The sequence below is a fragment of the Herpailurus yagouaroundi genome, unplaced genomic scaffold, assembly GCF_014898765.1.
Source record: "Herpailurus yagouaroundi ecotype Mexico unplaced genomic scaffold, PumYag 188, whole genome shotgun sequence".
Taxonomy (NCBI): Eukaryota; Metazoa; Chordata; class Mammalia; order Carnivora; family Felidae; genus Herpailurus; species Herpailurus yagouaroundi.
The window spans coordinates 38,387,804-38,409,324 of NW_024412419.1; the positions used below are offsets into that span (position 1 = coordinate 38,387,804).

A 21,521-nucleotide genomic window follows, 5' to 3' on the forward strand; every position below is an offset into this window, starting at 1 on the left:
TTTGAAACCCGCCAGTCGGAAGCAGGGGAGGGCGGGACAAAAGGAAATAGACGCCTTGCGGTTGGCTCTGCCCTTTGATTGGAAGAACGTGCAGCTCCCGGGGCATAAAAGACGGCTGGTGGGACCTGCGACACACTGGCTGGTCCTTTCAGAGGAGCGGTGGGAGGGGCGCTTGTGGAGTCGGTCACGGAAACCTGCTTGGCCCGCGTAGACAGGACCGCCCTACTCCTCTCAGACCCTAAGGTTCACAGGAGCTCTGAAAAAACAAGGTAAACCCCAAATCTGATGAATTCGGGGGTCCACACCAGTATATTAGCTCTACGTGTGAAAGTTCTCATGCATCTAAAAGCCCTAAGTTCTTAGTACTGCAGGGTGGCTGCTGTTTTTAACTGGTAAAATATCCGTCACAGAAGTTACCATTTTAACCCTTTTTAAGTGTACAGTCCGATGGCATTAAGTACATTCACAATGTTGTACAACCCTCACCACCGTCCACGTCCTGAACTTGGTCATCCTGCCAAATAGAAGCACAATACCCATGAAATGGGAACTCCCCCTTGCCTCCTCCCCTCAGGCCCTGGCAAGTACCATTTCACTGTCTATGTGTGATTCTGGTTACTCTAGGAACCCCATTTAAGTGGAATCGTCCGGTACTTGTGTTTCTGTGGCTTATTTCACTTAGCATTAAATCCTCAAGGTTCATCCATGTTGTAGCATGTGGCAAGAATTCCTCCCCAAATTCTTTCCTTTCTAAGGCTGGATAATACTCCATTGTATGCGTTGCGTGTACCAAGTTTTCGTTTATCCATTCATCTGTGGGTTGCTTCCACCCCTTAGCTGTTGTGAATATCGCTGCTGTGAACGTGGGGGTGCAGCTGCCTGTGGAAATTTCTGCTTTCAGTTCTCTGGGGGTAGATATATCTAGAAGCAATATTGTTGGATTATATAGTAATTCTATTTTTAACTTTGGGGGAAGTGCCATACTGCTTTCAAGGTGGCTGCTTTTTATTATATATTTTTTATTTGACCTCATCATCTGGGTATATGCCTAACCGAGAAAGGGATGAGGGGGGCAGGCCCAGTCTTCCTGAGTCATTAGACATACCTCATTCTTCTTATTTCAGCCCTAAAACATTTTCCTTCAAAGCCTGCCCCCTGTTTTGACTCTTCCCTGGTTTCATGAAGCAATCTGGGGAATGTTTCTGACATTCTGCATGTCAGGGTTCCTCTTTCCTGGATGCTGGTGAAATGTTCTGGGCCAGCTATGGGTAAAGAGAGACAGCTATGTCTGGGCCTCTGTTTGCCATGTTTGCTTCACCGGTTGGGTACTCAGCTGGGCATGAAGCGATTGCAGCAGTTCTTTGACCCCAAATGGGGAGTTTAGCAGGGAGCCGTACTGGGGTTCCTGGATTTATGCATTTTGACATTTATATTACCTGTATACAAATATGCTTAAAATAGGACACCTATCAATTATTTTAGTGAAAATTCTGGACTCTTTGTCTAGGACCATGAGTCCACCTAATGGTTAACTCTAGCAGCTGGGCAAGAGCGTTTGTGGTTAATGAGTAAGAAAGGGGCTCCTGTTATCTTGACTGATCTCTATTCAGTGCTAGGGTATCCTACAGATCCCATGTAGGTATTGCATCTTTGCAGGAACCCTGCTGGTGTCAGGGAGCCGCCTTACGTTATTGGAAAGCCCTGATTATTATGAAACTTTCTTTAAAATGGGCTCAGGGGGCGCCTGAGTGGCTCAGTTGGTTAAGCGTCCGACTCTTGATTTGGGCTCAGGTCCTGATCTCAAGGTTTGTGAGTTTGAGCCCTGTGTCAGGCTCTGTGCTGAGAGTGCAGAGCCTGCTTGGGATTCTCTCTCTCCCTCTCTCTGCCGCTCCCCTGCTTGTGTGCTCTCTCTCTCTCAAAATAAAGAAATATTAAAAAAATATAATTATAAAATGAGCTCAAGTAAGCCTCTTGCTCATCGTTCCTAGTTCTTCGGAGCAACATAGGCCAGTTCTGCACCCTTTTCTACATTCTTTGGATAGTTGAGGGAATATTCGGTGGAACACAAAGTGTGGAAAGAAAGCTAAATAGGTTTAACAATTTTCAACTTATCAGGCAACATATCCACTGTAGTTCTCCTTGTGGCTTTAATGGCTTCTCATTGCTCTCACACTAAAGTCCTACAAGCTCCCGAAGGGCCTGGCCTTTGTCTACTTCTTCATTTTCAATTCATACTGCTCTCTCCTTGCTCACTGTAGTTCGGTCATACTGCTTTTTTCCCCTTCATTTCCTTTCCATATTTTCCTGTCTGGGAGCTGAACTCTTCCTCCCATTTTCCCCTGGTTTCTTCTTCTTATTACTGTTACCATAACAGCTTTGTTGGGATATTCACATACCATATGATTCATCCACTTAGAGTATACAATTTTAGAACATTTTCATCACCCCCTAAAGAAGCCCCATAACAATTAGCAGTCAGTCCCCATCATTCTTCCCTCTTCCTGGTCCCTGGAAAATGCTAGTCTACTTCTCATCTCTATAGATTTGCCTGTTCTGGACATTTCATATACATGGAATTATACTGTATCTGGTCTATGATGGGCTTCTTTCACTTAGTGTAATATTTTTTTTTCAACGTTTTTTATTTATTTTTGGGACAGAGAGAAACAGAGCATGAACGGGGGAGGGGCAGAGAGAGAGGGAGACACAGCATCGGAAACAGGCTCCAGGCTCCGAGCCATCAGCCCAGAGCCTGACGCGGGGCTCGAACTCACGGACCGCGAGATCGTGACCTGGCTGAAGTCGGACGCTTAACCGACTGCGCCACCCAGGCGCCCCACACTTAGTGTAATATTTTAAAGGCTCATCCATGTTGTAGCATGTGTCAGTAATTCATTCTTTTTTATGACTGGATAACATTCTACTGTATGAATAATATACCACTTTTCGGCTATTAAGAATAATGCTGCTGCGGGGCACCTGGGTGGCTCAGTCCGTTAAGTGTCCGACTTGGGCTCAGGTCTTGATCTTGTGGTTCATGGGTTCGGGTTCCACATTGGAATCTGCTGTGAGCGAAGAGCCTGCTTTGGGTCCTCTTGTCTCTGCCTCTCCCCTGCTCTCTCTCTCTTTCAAAAATAAGTAAACAAACAAACAAAAAAAAGAGTAATGCTACTATGAACATCCATGTTTATATTGTGGACATATATTTTCAATACTCTTGGGTATATGCCTTAGCAGTGCAATTACTAGGTCATATGGTAACTGTGTTTAACCATTTGAGGGACTGCCAGACTTGTTTTCCAAAAGCAGCTGCACCATTTTACATTCCCACAAGCAATGTATAAGGGTTCCAGTTTCTTCACATCCTAACTAACTAGTTCCTGTCCATCTGTTTGATTGTAACCATCCTAGTGGATGTGAAGCGGCATCTTATTGTGGTTTTTATTTCTATTTCCCTGAGGGCTTATTGACGTTGAGCATCTTTTCATGTGCTTATTGGCCTTTTGTATATCTTCTTTGGAGAAATGTCTATTTAGATCTTTGTGCATTTTTCAATTGGGTCATTTGTCTTTTTATTCTCTTTTAGTTAACTCTTTATCATCCTTTAGTCTCAGGCAAGACATACCTTTTTCAAGGAAGTTTTCCTGAGGTTCCCTTGGTAATTAGCTTGATTATTTGTTTATCTTTCTCCCTGCTAATGTGTAAGTTTTATGAGAGCAGACCATTATAGCTATTGTGCCTGGCACCAAATAGGAACTAAATAAGTATCTATTGAATGAATAGAGCTTTCTCCCTTTAAAGGCTTTCAATACAGGGGTGCCTGGCTGGCTCAGTTGGTAGGGCATGTGACCCTTGATCTTGGGGTAATGAGTTTGAGCCCCATGTTGGGGGTAGAGATTACTTAAAAAGAAAAGACTTTCAGTATAGTAACCATACTATGTAGAAGTAGCTGGGAGAACGGGGAGGGAGGCAAGAAATTTATCCACAAGAAAGATAAATAACCTTATAGAACAATTTCAAATAAGTGAACATGTCAAGGCCAGGGTTGAGAGAGGGTACCAAAAATAAGATACTTTGCTTGCACAAAAGAAGAAATGGAATAGGGATACTTTTTCCTTTTGTAAATGAAAAATAAAACAAGCCTTTTTATTAAGGCATAATTTGCATATATCAAAATACATTTTATGTATAGTTCATGTTTTTAAATCATACATACTGAGATAAATGAAATAGGAAAACTATTAGCTAGACTTACTGAAAAGAGAGAGAGAGAGAGGACTCAAATAAATGAAAATATAAGTGAAGAGGAGGGGCTCCTTGGTGGCTCAATCAGTTAAGCGTCTGACTCTTGATTTTGGCTCAGGTCATGATCTTATCATTGTGAGATTGAGCCCCCTGTCAGGGTCTGTGCTGGGCATGGAGCCTGCTTATGATTCTCTCTCTCCCTCTGTCCACCCCCTGCCCCCTTTGCACATGCTCTTTCTCTCTCTCAAAAAAAAAATTATTAAGAAGTGAAGAGGAGACATTACAACTTATATGGCAGAAATACAAAAGATCATAAGGGATTGCTATGAACAATTACATGCCAATAAATTGAGCAAATAAGAGAAATGGATAGATTCCTAGAAAATAGACAATATATCAAGACTGAATCATGAGAAATAGAAATTCTGAACAGATCAATTACTAGTGAGGAGATTAAATCAATAATTAAATCTGCCTCCCCCCTGCCCAACACCAAAAAAAGAAAAGTCTAAGACTAGATGGCTTCACTGGTGAATTCTACCAAACATTTAAAGAAGAATTAATACCAATCCTTCTCAGACTCTTCTGGAAGATACAAGAGGATGGAACACTTCCAAACTCATTTTATGAGGCCAGCATTACCCTGATACCAAAACCAGAAGAGGGCACTAGAAGAAAATAAAATTACAGGCCAATATCCCTGATGAACATAGATACAAAAATCCTCGACAAAATATTAGCAAACTGATTTCAACAGTACATTAAAAGGATCATAAGCCATGATCAAGTAGGATTTATTCCAGGGATGCAAGGATGGTTCAACATCTTCAAATCAACTAATGTGATATACCACAGTAACAAAAAGTATAAAACTCATATGATCATCTCGATAGACACAGAAAAAGCATTTGACAAACTTCAATATCCATTCATGCTAAAAAATCTCAACAAACTGGGTATAGAAGTGTATCTCAACATAATAAATGACAAGCCCAAATCATACAAGTATAACATCATACTCAGTGGTGAAAAGCTGAAAGCTTTCCCTCTAAGATCAGGAACAAGACAAGGATGCCCACTCTCATTTTTATTCAACATAGTATCAGAAGCCCTAGCCAGAACAATGAAGCATAAATAAAAGGCATCCATGTCAGAAAGGAAGAAATAAAATGGTCTCTATTTGCAGATGACATGATATTATATATAGAAAACTCTAAAGAATCTACCAAGAAAACTGTTAGAAACAATAGATGAATTCAGTAAATTTACAGCATAAAAATCAATATACATAAATCATTTGCATTTCTATATACTAACAATGAACTCTCAGAAAGATAAATTAAGAAAACAGTTCCATTTACAATAGCATCAATGAGGTGCCTTGCGTTGGGCTCTGTGCTGACAGTGCAGAGCCTGTTTGGGATTGTCTGTCTCTTTCTCTCTTTGCCCTTACTCTGATATCTCTTTCTCTCTCAAAAAGAATAAATGAACCCTTAAAAATTTTTTTTAATGTTTATTCATTTTTCGAGAGACAGAGAGAAACAGAGCATGAGAGGGGAGGGGCAGAGAGAGAAAGAGACACAGAACCCGAAGCAGGATCCAGGCTCTGAGCTGTAAGCACAGAGCCTGATGCGGGGCTTGAACCCATGAACCATGAGATCATGAACTGAGCCAAAGTTGGATGCTCAACTGAATGAGCCACCCAGGCACCCCAATAATCCCCCCCTTTTTTTTTAAAGAGTAAAATAGGAATAAATTTAACGAAGGTGGTGAAAGATCTGCACGCTGAAAACTGTAAGACATTGATAAAAGAAATTGAAGAAGACACAAATAAGTAGAAAGATATCCCATATTCATAGATTGGAAGAATTAATATTGTAAAATTTTCACATTGTCATTTCAGACTACAATACAAAGCTATAGTAATCAAAACAGTATGGTAGTGGTATAAAAACATATAGACCAATGCAACAAAATTGAGAACCCAGAAATAAACCCATACATATATGGCCAATTACTTTTTGAGAAAGGAGCCAAGAATATACAATGGGGAAAGGACAGTCTTTTTAATACCTGGTGTTGGGAAACTAGACCCCTATCCTATACCATAAATGAAAATCAACTCAAAATGAATTAAATACTTAAATTTAAGACCTGTAACTGTAACACTCTTAAAAGAAAACAGGAAAACAGGAAGTAAGTTCTTTGGCATCAGTGTTGGAAATAACTTTTTGGATATGACACTAAAGCAGAGGCAGCAAAAGCAAAAATAAACAAGTGAGACTACATCAAACTAAAACTGCACAGCTAAAGAAACCATCAATAAAATGAAAAGGCAGCTGACAGAATGGGAGGAAATATTTGTGAACCATCTACCTGATAAAGGGTTGATATTTAAAATATATAGAGAGCACATACAACTCAATAGCAAAAAACCAAACATTCCAATTAAATGGGCAGAGGAACTGAATAGACACTTTTCCAAAGAAGATATACATATGGTGAACAGAACGTGAAAAGATGCTCAACATCACCAATCATCAGGGAAATGCAAATCAAAACCACAAAGGATATCACCCTCACAGCTGTTAGCATGGCTGTCATCAAAAAGACAAGAGAGGGGCATCTGGGTGGCTCGTTCGTTAGGCATCTGTTGATTTTGGCTCAGGTCATGGTCTCACAGTTCTGTAAGATCAAGCTCTGTGCTGACAGCACTCAGCCTCCTTGGGATTCTCCCTCTCCCTCTCTCTCTACCCATCCCTCTCTCTCTGCCCCTCTCCTGCTTGCGTCCTCCCCTCTCAGATACTGAAAAATAGACATTAAAAAAAAAGACAAGAGGCGCCTGGGTGGCGCAGTCAGTTAAGCGTCCGACTTCAGCCAGGTCACGATCTCGCGGTCCGTGAGTTTGAGCCCCGCGTCAGGCTCTGGGCTGATGGCTCAGAGCCTGGAGCCTGTTTCCGATTCTGTGTCTCCCTCTCTCTCTGCCCCTCCCCCGTTCATGCTCTGTCTCTCTCTGTCCCAAAAAATAAATAAATGTTGAAAAAAAAAGAGAAGAGAAAACAAAGGGTTGGCAAGGATATGGAAAAAGGGAACCCTTGTGCCATGCTGTTGGGAATATAAATTGCTTCAGCTGCTATAGAAACCCTTATAGAGGTTCCTCAAAAAACTAAAAATAAAACTACCATGTGATCCAGCATTTCCATTTCTAGGTAAAAAGCTAAAGGAAATGAAACAAGATATCAAAGAGATAATCTGCACTTTCATATTTATTGCAGCATTATTTACAATAGCCAGGATATGGAAACAACCGAAATGTCCATCAATGGATAAAGGAAACATTTTATATAATGCGGTGTATATAAATTGATGTATACCTTTCCATAATTATTTAAATACAGATTGTAGGTATTTTAAATGAAAATAGGATCACACTGTAAAAATGTTTATAACCTATTCTTTATACTCCGCAATATACTATAAACAAAAATCTGCTCACCAAATGTCACAAATGTCTGTTACAAATGTCACAAAGCTAAGAGGAAGAGCCAGTATATTAAAAAAATTAGAATCTGGAACAATCTAGAAAGAACAAGCTAAATTAACAAGAATAATTTTAACAGGGATACATTTAAAGTTTTGAATTTAGGTTGAGGACCTATAGGTATGAATTGCCTACAAACACTGAATCAACAATGTCACTTGCTTTCCAACAGCTAATGTCAATTTCTAACAAAACCATGATATCTAAAATAGGAAGGACAAGATCCCACTTACAGGCTGTGTTAGTCTGAGCCACCCATGCGCCCTGGGAATATTATCATTCTAAGTACCATTTGTGCATAGTGGCAAGCTAACAAAGGGGAGAGAAAAACCATAAAACTTGGTTTGGTTTTATAAAGTAACACTAATTAGGGTTATTTATGTGAAGTTTTATCATTTGTTCCTAATTACCATGCATTAAAATAATGATTAAGACAGTAAATAATTGTGTCAGACTTATGTTTTTATAAGTTTTATTCAATTATGATTTATAATAATGTATCAGTCCTTACTTTTGATAGAAATTTAACACTATAGTTTGATCACAACTTGTAGAACCTTGTTGAAGGAACATTGCTTACATTCCGGAAAAGAAAGTTTAGATTAACAGTTGTCTCGTGGTTACCAAAGTTAAGTTTATCCCTCTTTAGCTAGTAGGACTTGATAGCAGGTGAAATTGAATGACACAAGCATGCTAAGCAAGTTTAAAAGTAGAGGATTGAAAGATTGTCAATGATCAGCACAAGATATTAATATAAATTTATTATCATAATTATAGAGCTTCCAGGTACTACAAAAAGCAAGACTTAGACCAAAGTGCCTTAGTGTGAATAAATAAAACTATTTAGCCTGAAAAACATTCTTTACTGTTGTTAAGGATGATCAGTCATACTACAAGAATACAAATAATTGCCATAAATAACATGTTATAATTATCTTAAAAATATATTCATAAATATATATGTACATAAATAATAAATACTTTACACTTGACTTCTTGAGGCTCAAAATTTTCATTCAAAAAGTATTTTACTAAACTGATCTCATTGATTGGCATAAAAGACTGTTGAGGCAGGAAAGGTATAAGTATCACCCCCTCCATTTTGAAGATAACCAAACTAAGTCCCAGAAACTTATAGTATTTGATTAAGGGTCCATCAGCAACTTAAAGGCAAGCAGTTGGAATGAAATCCTGGGCAAATGGCTTCTCATTCCAACTGCTGTGTGGGTATTTCTTATGCCTCACTTACTTAACCCATATGTAATATGGGTAGAGTCTTTTTGGTAGCCATATCAAGTAGCCCTAGTTCTCCCAAGATTGTTATGAAGAAGAATAATTAAATTGATTGGTGGTTTGCAAAGTATAGGGTATTCTTTTTTTTTTTTTTAATTTACATCCAAATTAGTTAGCATATAGTGCAACAATGATTTCAGGAGTAGATTCCTTAGTGCTCCTTACCCATTTAGCCCATCCTCCCTCCCACAACCCCTCCAGTAACCCTCTGTTTGTTCTCCATATTTATGAGTCTCTTCTGTTTTGTCCCCTCCCTGTTTTTATATTCTTTTTGTTTCCCTTCCCTTATGTTCATCTGTTTTGTCTCTTAAAGTCCTCATATGAGTGAGGGCATATCATTTTTGTCCTTCTCTGACTAATTTCACTTAGCATAATACCCTCCAGTTCCATCCACGTAGTTGCAAATGGCAAGGTTTCATTTTTTTTTGATTGCCGAATAATACTCCATTGTATATATATATATATACCACATTTTCTTTATCCATTCATCCATCAATGGACATTTGGGCTCTTTCCATACGTTGGCTATTGTCGATAGTGCTGCTATAAACATGGGGATGCATGTGTCCCTTTGAAACAGCACACCTGTATCCCTTGGATAAATGTCTAGTAGTGCAGTTGCTGGGTCGTAGGGTAGTTCTATTTTTAGTTTTTTGAGGACCCTCCATACTGTTTTCCAGAGTGGCTGCACCAGATTGCATTCCCACCAACAATGCAAAAGAGATCCTCTTTCTCCGCATCCTCGCCAACATCTGTCGTTGCCTGAGTTGTTCATGTTAGCCATTCTGACAGGTGTCAGGTGGTATCTCATGGTGGTTTTGATTTGTATTTCAAGTATAGGGTATTCTTTAAATAACAAACAACATTATATGTTGATGTTGGTTCCATTAGAGCTTGCTCACTCTCTTACAAAGAGAGTAAACATTCATTTAGAATTACAAAGGCTCAGCACATGCTCATCAAGTGACTAAGAGTAAAAGATTTGACTCCTCCATGTACATAGTACATATGGACTGTAAACACTTCACAAGTAAGTAGACTCCAGAGTCAAGACTGGGTTTCCAGTATCTGAAAGTCAGTTACAGAGGGTAGCCCTCTTGCCATGTGCACCAGTTTTTCTTCCTGTGTGGCAATGAACAACTTTGGATGGGCAACTGATTTGAAGTAGTTCTTACTGCCATGACGTTCCCAGAAGAAGAGAAGGTTGGTCTCATCTCTGATGGTTTTGGGTGTCTCAGGCATCTCCTGTAATTAGGAGAACAGAGATATGTTAGAAAACAAGATTCTAGACAAAGAACTGAAGTGCAATCCCTTGACATTTGGCCTTTGTAAGAAATATAGCACTTTAGGACTGTGACTCTGTAATGTGATGATATAGGTTCTTCACTCATTTGTTCATTCAGCAAGCATCTATTACATGCCTGTTAGATGTATGGCCAGTCTACACCATATACACACTTAATAGCTAACTTCCTTAAGTAACTGGAGAGAAATCCAAATTATTCATGAGGATTGCCAATGACAGTCGTGTCTTACCGTATCCTGGAAGGTAGGGTAGAACATTGTTCTTGTCCTGCCTTCAACATAAGCATAAGGCATTTTGCATAAAATCTGAGCACTAGCAATTCTGAGACCTCTAAACATTTTGACCTCTAAGTGTGCTGATCATATCTTTGGGAAAACAATTTATTATTAGAGATGTTTATCTCCATATTTAAGCTAACAATTAAAAGTTTAAAAAACCCAAAACACACACACACACACACACGCGCGCGCACACACACACACACGCGCACACACACACACATTTCCAAGTGTAACAGCAACTAACTCCATGACAATTGCGATCTCTTTAGACTGTACTATTCTTGCGAGTATGAATAGAATCTAACAGTACTTTCATGGAAAAGTAAAATTCAGATTTCAACTTGATACACTTCTTCTGTGCTCTTTTTAATCTAAAGCAACCGATTATATTGGGGCACCTGGGTGGCTCAGTCAGTTAAGCCTCCGGCTTCAGCTCAGGTCACGATCTCACCGACCTTGAGTTCGAGCCCCGCGTTGGGTTCTGAGCTGATGGCTCGGAGCCTGGAGCCTGCTTCCGGTTCTGTGTCTCCCTCTCTATCTGCCCCTCCCCCGTTCATGCTCTCTCTGTCTCAAAAATAAATAAAACATTAAAAAACAAATAAAGCAACCGATTATCCTTTTGAGGTTTCCTTGGGGTTTTCAATGCCAACAAGGAATTTATTTCCCAAACCCATTCCTCTCCTACTTTTTCCCCATCTAAGTAAATGTATTTTCTCTCCTACCTCCTGTTGCTTCTATCTCTGAAACATAACCGTTTCTGTCTACTTTTTATCTGCCTCACCACCCCCAGTTCCATGATTGTTATTATTACCTCCTATTTGAGCTTTGTGCTTTCTTCATTGCCTTCTTGGTGATCTATTCTCTAGTTTAGAAAATATAAGTGAGGTGGGGACACTTCCCTGTTTGAAACCTTTTAATGACTTTTCATTGTACCTCAAATGAAACCCAAATGCAAGGCTCCACAAACACTAGCCTCCGCTTATCTTTCCTCCTTCTCACAGTGCCTCAGTTCTACAATGTTCCTTCCGGTCTCTGAAGGTGGCCTTTAAACTCTTGAAGGTATAGAGCCCAGATGCACTCAGATCCCTCTGTTTAGAATGCCCATGTTTACCTGCCCCCTTGCAAGGCATGCTCCTATCAGATCTCACAGGGAGCTCTGCTCTTGCCTCCCTATGTAAAGAGTACTCTCCCATTTTTCTCTATCTCAGCACCCTTTTCATTTGCTTTACAGCATCTTTTACTTTTTGCTGTTTTTTTGGCTTGTCTACTGTCTGTGTCCCCCAGAAGACCAACTTCTATAAGGCTAGGGATTTTGGCTCACCACGGTCTACGTAGCTGTTGGCACTATGTTTGAAAAATAGAAGGCTCTCAATAAATGATGACTGTTGAATGAATTCATGAAGGAAGATACTGCCCTCGTCTGTAGATATCATTTTTACCTTACTTAACCCATGTGGAGAAATACATGCACGGTTGGAGTTGGGGGTTTGCATTATACATTTACTAAATAAGAGTCACCTCTTATCAGTGGAGAAAACATCTAAAGGCTATCGTGGGTGTGTGTGTGTCTGTATGCTTGAGGGAAAGGTGGTAGTGGAGATGGGGCTGGGATGAGGGATAATGCTGGCACCAATGAAGAGAGAGAGGCAATAGAGTCAAAGGCCAGGGTTTCAGTCTTGGCTCCCAGATTTTTGCTTGTGCCCAATGGCAGGTGATTCATACTGTCTGCTCCTAGTTGGCTTTTTTGAGTTTCTTAGAAGCAGGCCCCATTGTCCTAAGGCCTACCATCATATAGCTCAGATGGTAGAGTTCAAGATGGATAGAATAAATGGATGCCCTGGGATGGGAAGTGACTAGGATCAGGTAGGGTAAGGACAAAGAAGGAAGAAGGTAATTTCCCTTTTATTCACTCTTGCCATTTTTACTTTCTCATAGATCCTGCGTAGAAGCGCCTCTGGGGAAAGGTGAGAAGTAGCAGGTAGGGGCAGGTGGACAGGTGGAAACTGTGGTAGGAAGAGAAGAGGACTATGCCACCCTGCTAGGGGTGTCTGTCTATTGGAATCAGTCACAAACATATGGGATGTAAATGAAGGTCAATTGGAGACTGAGGACGACTGACCTTTAGCAATACAGGCTCATCTTCATTTTGGGCACTCACAAACAGTCGAGTTTTTGAGATTCTGAGAGTCACAGGAAGTTTAGAATCTTCTTTTGATGTATAAGCCCCCATGTCAAATTTCACTGGCAAAGAAAAAAGCCAAAAAAGAAAGTAAATCCATTGTACTTGAATAAAATCCCATGTTATGTAAATTGTGTGTGTGTGTGTGTGTGTGTGTGTGTAGTTAGGTCCCCAACTATGATGTAAACACCAGAATGAAATTCCATAGATCTTTGTATCCTTCACAATGTCTGCCGCTTTTACTGGACAGGTAAATACTTGGTTGATGTCTTCAGAATTTTCTATGTTGAATGAATGCTTGGGGGCTATTTGTTGAATCTCTTGTAATTACATTAGTGGGACAAGACCCTTCAACTTGTGAGCCCATGAGTTCATTATAACCTAAAGTGGAGGGGTTTGAGGAAGCTGATACGATCATGTTACTAGTGCTAGTGAAAAGTAGTTGTTTTCCTCAGAGAACAATGCTTAATAAGAGCTGGATAATTATTCACTCCTAGGAACCTAAGAGTTCCTTTTTTGGGATATGCTCCAAAGAAATAACCTCCTAGGGAAAAATTATATATACAATAATCTTTGCAATAGAATTACTTGGAGCAAACCTAAGGGACCAGCATAGCAACATGATTGAATATTCTAGTGCCATTAAAATGGCAAATATATATACTATTTCAATATGTGGGAAAATTACATGAGATAATATTAAGTAGGAAAATAGAACACAAAATAATTTGTAAATGTCTGAGTGGAAAGTATGTTGTCTGAAGTATGTCCAATTAGAAGGAGCCCCGTTTGTTTATTGCCAAGTAGCCCGTGTGGAGCTCTGAAAATAATTTTGTATGCTGATGACATGTCCTGAAGCTAAAATATGTACAACATGGAAATTGGATTTGTGTGGCTAAGTTTCTTGGACACTAAGTTTCATCCTCCCCAAAATATTCTCAGCTTATTGGATGTTTCGCTTCACAGTTATGTTATCAGAGATGATGATTCTTTTTAGTTGGTGCTTATTTCTAAGTTTGATCAGCAGGCTTTCTAATGGAGAGTGATTGCCCCTCATTGGCTTCTGGGTAACTTTGGGCAAGTCATTTCATATTTCTGGGAGTCAGTTTCCTCATCTTTAAAACTGAGGAGAAGACTATCTAAGAGAACCAAAGGAGATACTACATCAGAAAGCTTACCACTCAGTGCTCCCAAAGAAAGGAAACTTCTCTCTTTGTGGAGCTTCCTGATTTGGCGGAAGCTCCCGTCCTTGCCCAGGATTTTACTGCGGGGTGTTGTGCTTCATCCTATTCTAGAAGGATTGTGCAAAGCCAGGAATCTAGAGAGGTCTATATTTTGAAAGTACAAAGCTTGAAAGAAATACAGAAATAAGAGGAGGGGAGGAGGACAGAGTTGTGTCCACTTACCTGCATCATCCAGATTCTGTAATGCAGCGGCTGCGAGGTATTTTCCCCCTGCTTTTCGAATTACACTTTGACTGAGGTTGTCATTCAGGATGAATTGGGATTTGATGATCTTCTGATAGTTGTATTTTTCACTGCTATAGAAGTTGGGTGCTACTGATCTGGGCTTCATGATTTCTAAAACCATTATCACAAGCTCAGATTGATGTCTTTGTACAAACACAGATGATATTTCTACTCTAATACAAGCATCAAAAGTAGCTATGGAAGAGACATTAAGAATATTCCAATCCAGATGAAGAAACAGAGAGAAGCGAAGCTACCCAGTCAGCGGAGTTGGTTCTAGGATTATCTTTGTGATTACTTATTTCTTTTTAAACTTCAACTCCTTAGGCAGTATTTTTTTTTAAAAGAGATCATTTGTGAAGTATTTTCATTTTGGTTGTTTGGAGGTTTCTAGGAAACCAGGAAGACTGCTAACATTCACCATCTATATTTTTCAAATGAATATACTCTGAGAAAAAATGAATATGTTAAGAATTCTATGTCACTGGACATGCAGGTCTAAATGTCTACCCCCCTTTCTGAATAGTGGATGTATCAGTAGCTTCACAAATCCTCATGGCTCTGAGTAAGTTTACATCTAGTAATCTATTCCAAGGAAATAAATAGTGTTAAAAACGAAGATTTACTGGGGCTTCTGGGTGGCTTAGTCAGTTAAGCATCCAACTGTTTCAGCTCAGGTTATTATTTCATGGTTCATGAGTTTGAGCCCCATGTCGGGTTCTGTGCTGACAGCACAGAGCCTGCTTGGGATTCTCTCTTTCTCCCTCTCTCTGCCCCTCCCCTGCTCTCTCTCTCTCCAAATAAATAAACTTTTTTTAAAAGAGTAAAAAAAAAGTGACGATTTATTGATATGGATGTTCATTGTTATATTACTTATAATGTTGAAAAATTGGTACTCTAGAATGCCCTTGATATATTGCTAAGTGAAAAAAGCTGACTATAAAATTGTATATGATATAATCCTAATAATTGTTCATATGTGTGTATGTACCTAGAAGAGACTTTAAGGAACATACCATAGTGGTGGCAGTGGTAAACTCTTAGCATGAACTATTTTTATTTTCTGTTTTACATTTTCTTGTATCTTCCAGTTTTCTCGCTGAATGTGTATTAGTGTTTACCTGTTATCTTAAAAAGCTATTATCTGAAAAATATTGGGCTTATGTTTCATGTAGAGGTTTGTATAGTAGACGCATGGGAGAATAGTCCTAAGTGTTATAATCAGAACTGAATTTGGTTTAAAGCTCTCCCGCTTACACACTATGTGACTTACCTAACTGAGCTTAGTTTCCTCATCTGTCAAATGAGAATGTAAGATTGTCATAAAGTGTAGAGATAATGCAGCCATTAACCAATTAGCAGTACTGGTAGTATTAACAAAGGTAGTAGTAAGTAGGAGGAATAGGAGTAGGGGTAATGGCAATACCTAACATTTAGTGGGTATTTCCATGCCAGGCATTATTCTAGTTCAGCAGCTTGCAAGTATTGACTCATTTAATTTTAACAAGTAGGGACTCTGATCATCTCCATTTTACAGTAGAGGAAACTGAAGCACAGAAAGGTTAAGTGACTTGCTCAATGGGGGCAGAGTTATTATCTGGAGGAATGTAGCTTGTAAATAGTCACCTACTAACAGTATATGACAGCTTTCTGCCATAAGGATAAAAGCTACATGACCTTTATCTATAAGCCCATGAGGAAGTATTCTATAGGCTCAGACCACTGCTGCTCCCTCCCTACTGGAGAAGGATGAAAGTATCTTCTCCTTCCTTGTAGTTACTGGACTAATGCCTGATTGCCCTCTTGTTACTGATTCTAGGTTTTATTTTCCCCTGTGCTCTGTTGTCTCCAGGTTCTTAAAAATGGAAAACAAAGATATTATTTGCACTTGACTTCTTACCTTCTTCTACTTCGTTGGCAATGGCTTCCAGGTCATCAGCAGTGAGGAATTGATTTAAACTCAACCGTCTCTTCTTCAGAATCTTCCCATTGGCTGCCACCATCACCACACTCTTCTTGAGGGTAAGCTGGGGTGTCTTAGAGGTTTCAGAAGTACTCGGAGACATGAATTTATCTGTACAGTCCTCATGAAGTGGGTCATAGCTTGCATCATAGAAGGATTTCTATGAGGAAGGAGCATGGAAACTGAGGGGCTGCATATGGTCATAGGATGAGATCCTTTTCAGTAGAAGTTGTATTCAATAGACTTGGTGAGAAGGGTCTCTATTTCATCATTCTTCTCCCCGCTTCCCTCTCTTCTTCCCTCCCTCCCCAAACTCTCCTCTTTTTCTACCTCCCTCCCACCTTTCCCTAGGAAAGTCTGTTGAGAATGGACAGTGCCATCAACTGTCAGTGTAGAGAGGCAGTTGATCTCACTTAGGAGGGAGAGATGCAGGTCTCTGAACCTCTAGTTAGGGTGAAACCAAAACATCGAGGATTCAAGTTATTGCTGTTTTCTTCTGGTAGAAAAAATACTGTATAAGAATGGCAATCCTGTGAGCCATCTGGGTGGCTCAGCTGGTTAAGCCTCCAGCTCTTGGTTTTGACTCAGGTCGTGATCTCATAGTTCACGGTACTCTGGAATGTCCTTGATGTATTGCTAGTGAAAAAAGCTGTATATAAAATTATATATGATATATTCCTAATAATTGTTCAAATGTGTGTATGTACCTAGAAGAGACTTTAAGGAACATACCATAGTGGTGGCAGTGGTAAACTCTTAGTATGATCTATTTTTATTTTCTGGGATGGTTTCTCTCTCTCTCTGCTCCTCCCCTGCTCTCTCTCTCTCTCTCTCTCTCTCTCTCTCACACACACACACACACACACAAAACAAAAATAAATAAACTTAAAAAAAAAGAATAGCAATCCCATAAGAATTACATCATTTGCTTACCTGATTCAGAGTGAGATGGTCAATTTCAGAACTGTATTCTTCATTTTCACTGCCAAACAAGATAATAAGAATGTAATTCTGTGTTTTACATCACTGCAGTCACCGGGCAGTGTATTTTAATGACCACATTAGCTTTGGGTAACAGACACCTGGTCATTACTGTCATCTAAGAAAATTAAGGACTTCTATACATTTACGTACATGTATACAGTAATTTGTGACTCACTAATTTGGAATTAGTAATCGTCGGGACAGGCCTTGAACTTTGTCTGTAAAAATGGGCCTTGGCTAACAAATTGAAGAGTTCTAGTTGAATTTCAGGGAAAAATGTTAACCTCCTCAAAAGAGAAATGCTTTGGAGACACCTTATTTTAATTTTAGCCAAATAGGTCATGTGTTACACATTGCTTTCATGTATTCACTAAAATAAATTTAATAGTTTATACTTGGGAACTAGTATAGCCACATTTTGATAGCCTAGTTTGTGTTAGTGTATATTAACAGGTAATGGGAATACCATGTTTGTTTAAAGTATTCTTTAATTTTAAATTTTATTCACTTACCCTACTCTTATGTCTGAATGAGGTTAGACTGTGTGTGTGCATTCACATGCTAAAATTGCTGTTTAGCCATTGCCTGTTCCAGATTGAGATCCAGAAGTTTTCCTGAGAATGGTTTTTCTCTCTGGCAGTCCATGACAACCCAATACTGTATCAGAGCATGTGAACTTGACTGAGGCTGTGTCTAAGTAGACGTTGAAATTCACTAAGACACAGCAGACTGTAAAAATAGTTTTTCTGAAAAGGTGGCCTCCCTGTTAGTGCCATCTTAGTTTAACATGTGGGGTACCTACTCTTTCTGGATCTTCACTGAACCTGCCCTGACTTAAGCAGTAGGACACATCTCTATACCTTTGCCAGTTGGGCTCCATGCTAGTTACTGTTAACTCTGAGGTGGATTCTCATGTACCTGGATCCCTTCATTAAATTATAAGAGATAGAATTGATTTCCTACCTGTAACAGTTCTTCAGGTCTTCAAAGAGGTCAGGAACTTTGGCCATATTGACTTCTGCAAGAGAATACCAGTGGCCGTCAGCCTAGCAGCCACTGAACCAAATGCCAGAAAAGGGAGCCACCTGTGCTTTGTGCTTCTTGAGAAACCTAATGAATGACTTAGCCCACAGTCAGCATTTTCCCCATTCTTCTTTTCACTCCCTTGAGTTATTTGCAAATGTATCTGCCTCCTCTACTAGATTATTAACTTCTTTTAGAAACTTGGTAGTTTTATGTGCCCAACCCAATATACTGTACACAGTAGGCATTCAATGAAAACTTGGATAAATTAAAGAAAAAAACCCCCACAAGAATGAGGTATTTGCCTTGCATAGATGCAAGAGAGAGACAGAGTTGGAAATCTCCAGTTTTCTCCTAATAGTTTGGTAGTCCAGATTCCCTCCAAAGGAAGGCTCAGCTGTACTCACCAGTGCCCTCATATGAAGCCAATTCCCTCAGTTCCCCATCAGCAGGAAGAATTCTCTGAAATCTGACTGTGATTCTAACTCACACACCAAACCAGGGAAGAAAGGAAGGAAGAGGCTTAATCTTCAGAGAAGGCGGTTTGAGAGACAACAGCCAAGAAGAAAAGCAAAATATATTTTAAAAGTCAAAGATGTGATCAGGACAATACCTTTGCTGATTCAAGCGCCAATGAAATGACTCCCTCTCTGCCTGGAGACTTGGCCCTTGTCAGGCTTCTTGGCCTTTTGTCTTCTTGAAGTAGGCGTGGTCTGTGTGCGTCACCGGGGAATTTACAGGGAAGAATTGTTTTGTATGGTTTTTATGTTCCTTTAACGAAACTGGCCAAAATACTGACACACTGCGTACTTGATAGTAGTGTTGCTTGTAGAGATTCCAGGAGTTTCTAACTTGGTTTAAGTTAGAGAAGTTTCATTTATTGAACTAATTCAATGAAACTAGTAAGTTTCATTTATTTATTGCTTTGTTGAACAGTTGTAAACATGCGGTCTTAGAAAAAGGGAAGAAGGGCAGGCAATGTAAAAACGTACGGTGGGGAGGAGGGGAGAACTCCTAAAATCAGACTTCTAGATGGCTGGAGTTGGAAAGGAGCTTAGGAGCTGTGGCTTGTGTTTTAGCTAAATTTGTTTTTTTGTACCTCAGGGCTGAGTATGAATTGATGGAATGCTTGGCAGCCCCTGGCAGATGAGGGTTGGCTCTGAGAGAAGATGATCTGTCTCTTCTGGGGAGGGAGGTTTGGTTGAATAGGCATAAATCATTCTCAGTGTCAGGAGACAGCCTCCTGGTTGGGGCAGGGTACGGGAGAGAAAAATGATACCCACAGAAGTCTTTTTTTTTTTTTCCAATATATGAAATTTATTGTCAAATTGGTTTCCATACAACACCCAGTGCTCATCCCAAAAGGTGCCCTCCTCAATACCCATCCCCCACCTTCCCCTCCCTCCCACCCCCCATCAACCCTCAGTTTGTTCTTAGTTTTTTTTTAATTTTTTTTATTTAAAAAAAAATTTTTTTTTTTTACATTTATTTATTTTTGAGAAACAGAGTGAGACAAAGCGTGAATGGGGGGGGGGGGGCAGAGAGAGTAGGAGACACAGAATCTGAAGCAGGCTCCAGGCTCTGAGCAAGCGGTCAGCACAGAGCCTGATGTGGGGCTTAAACCCACGAACTGTGAGATCATGACCTGAGCCGAAGTCGGACACTCAACCCACTGAGCCACCCAGGCGCCCCTGTTCTCAGTTTTTAACAGTCTCTTATGCTTTGGCTCTCTCCCACTCTAACCTCTTTTTTTTTTTTTTTTCCTTCCCCTCCCCCATGGGTTTCTGTTAAGTTTCTCAGGATCCACATAAGAGTGAAACCATATGGTATCTGTCTTTCTCTGTATGGCTTTTTTCACTTAGCATAACACTCTCCAGTTCCATCCACTTTGCTACAAAAGGCCATATTTCATTCTTTCTCATTGCCATGTAGTATTCCATTGTGTATATAAACCACAATTTCTTTATCCATTCATCAGTTGATGGACATTTAGGCTCTTTCCATAATTTGGCTATTGTTGAGAGTGCTGCTATAAACATTGGGGTACAAGTGCCCCTATGCATCAGTACTCCTGTATCCCTTGGGTAAATTCCTAGCAGTGCTATTGCTGGGTCATAGGGTAGATCTATTTTTAATTTTCTGAGGAGCCTCCACACTGTTTTCCAGAGCGGCTGCACCAGTTTGCATTCCCACCAACAGTGCAAGAGGGTTCCTGTTTCTCCACATCCTCTCCAGCATCTATAGTCTCCTGATTTGTTCATTTTGGCCACTCTGACTGGCGTGAGGTGATATCTGAGTGTGGTTTTGATTTGTATTTCCCTGATGAGGAGCGACGTTGAGCATCTTTCATGTGCCTGTTGGCCATCCGGATGTCTTCTTTAGAGAAGTGTCTATTCATGTTTTCTGCCCATTTCTTCACTGGGTTATTTGTTTTTTGGGTGTGGAGTTTGGTGAGCTCTTTGTAGATTTTGGATACTAGCCCTTTGTCCGATACGTCATTTGCAAATATCTTTTCCCATTCCATTGGTTGCCTTTTAGTTTTGTTGGTTGTTTCCTTTGCTGTGCAGAAGCTTTTTATCTTCATAAGGTCCCAGTAATTAATTTTTGCTTTTAATTCCCTTGCCTTTGGGGATGTGTCGAGTAAGAGATTGCTACGGCTGAGGTTAGAGAGATCTTTTCCTGCTTTCTCCTCTAGGGCTTGGATGGTTTCCTGTCTCACATTCAGGTCCTTTATCCATTTTGAGTTTATTTTTGTGAATGGTGTGAGAAAGTGGTCTAGTTTCAACCTTCTGCATGTTGCTGTCCAGTTCTCCCAGCACCGTTTGTGAAAGAGACTGTCTTTTTTCCATTGGATGTTCTTTCCTTTGTCAAAGATTAGTTGGCCATACGTTTGTGGGTCTAGTTCTGGGGTTTCTATTCTACTCCATAGGTCTATGTGTCTGTTTTTGTGCCAATACCATGCTGTCTTGATGATTACAGCTTTGTAGTAGAGGCTAAAGTCTGGGATTGTGATGCCTCCTGCTTTGGTCGTCTTCAAAATTACTTTGGCTACTCGGGGCCTTTTGTGGTTCCATATGAATTTTAGGATTGCTTGTTCTAGTTTCGAGAAGAATGCTGTTGCAATTTTGATTGGGATTTCATTGAATGTGTAGATAGCTTTGGGTAGTATTGACATTTTGACAATATTTATTCTTCCAATCCATGAGCACGGAATGTTTTTCCATTTCTTTATATCTT

At 39.9% G+C, this 21,521-nt stretch overlaps 2 protein-coding genes across 5 annotated transcripts in view; one reads left to right on the top strand and one right to left on the bottom strand.

Moving 5' to 3' along the window:
* Positions 1 to 146: 146 nt before the first annotated feature.
* On the bottom strand, positions 147 to 19,610 carry IL1A (interleukin 1 alpha). Of its 4 annotated transcripts, none has more exons than XM_040496766.1 (8): positions 18,898 to 19,602; positions 18,225 to 18,279; positions 17,211 to 17,259; positions 16,215 to 16,437; positions 14,252 to 14,425; positions 12,786 to 12,907; positions 10,255 to 10,324; positions 147 to 256 (listed from the first exon to the last, which is right to left on the bottom strand). In XM_040496766.1, the coding sequence occupies exons 2-8, from the start codon at positions 18,269 to 18,271 to the stop codon at positions 246 to 248; spliced, it is 696 nt and encodes a 231-aa protein (XP_040352700.1). In that variant the 5' UTR covers positions 18,272 to 18,279; positions 18,898 to 19,602; the 3' UTR covers positions 147 to 245. The 4 variants fall into 4 exon arrangements, with proteins under 4 accessions (XP_040352700.1, XP_040352699.1, XP_040352697.1 ...); XM_040496765.1 differs by lacking the exon at positions 147 to 256 and adding an exon at positions 18,692 to 18,765 and having other exon boundaries at positions 9,816 to 10,324; XM_040496763.1 differs by lacking the exon at positions 147 to 256 and having other exon boundaries at positions 9,816 to 10,324; positions 18,898 to 19,601.
* IL36G (interleukin 36 gamma) overlaps positions 16,287 to 21,521 on the top strand; it is a 163,068-nt gene continuing 157,833 nt past the window's right edge. The window contains exon 1 of the mRNA XM_040496769.1: positions 16,287 to 16,336. The gene's annotated coding sequence lies outside the window, so the exon portion shown is untranslated. The remainder of the gene's footprint in view (positions 16,337 to 21,521) is intronic.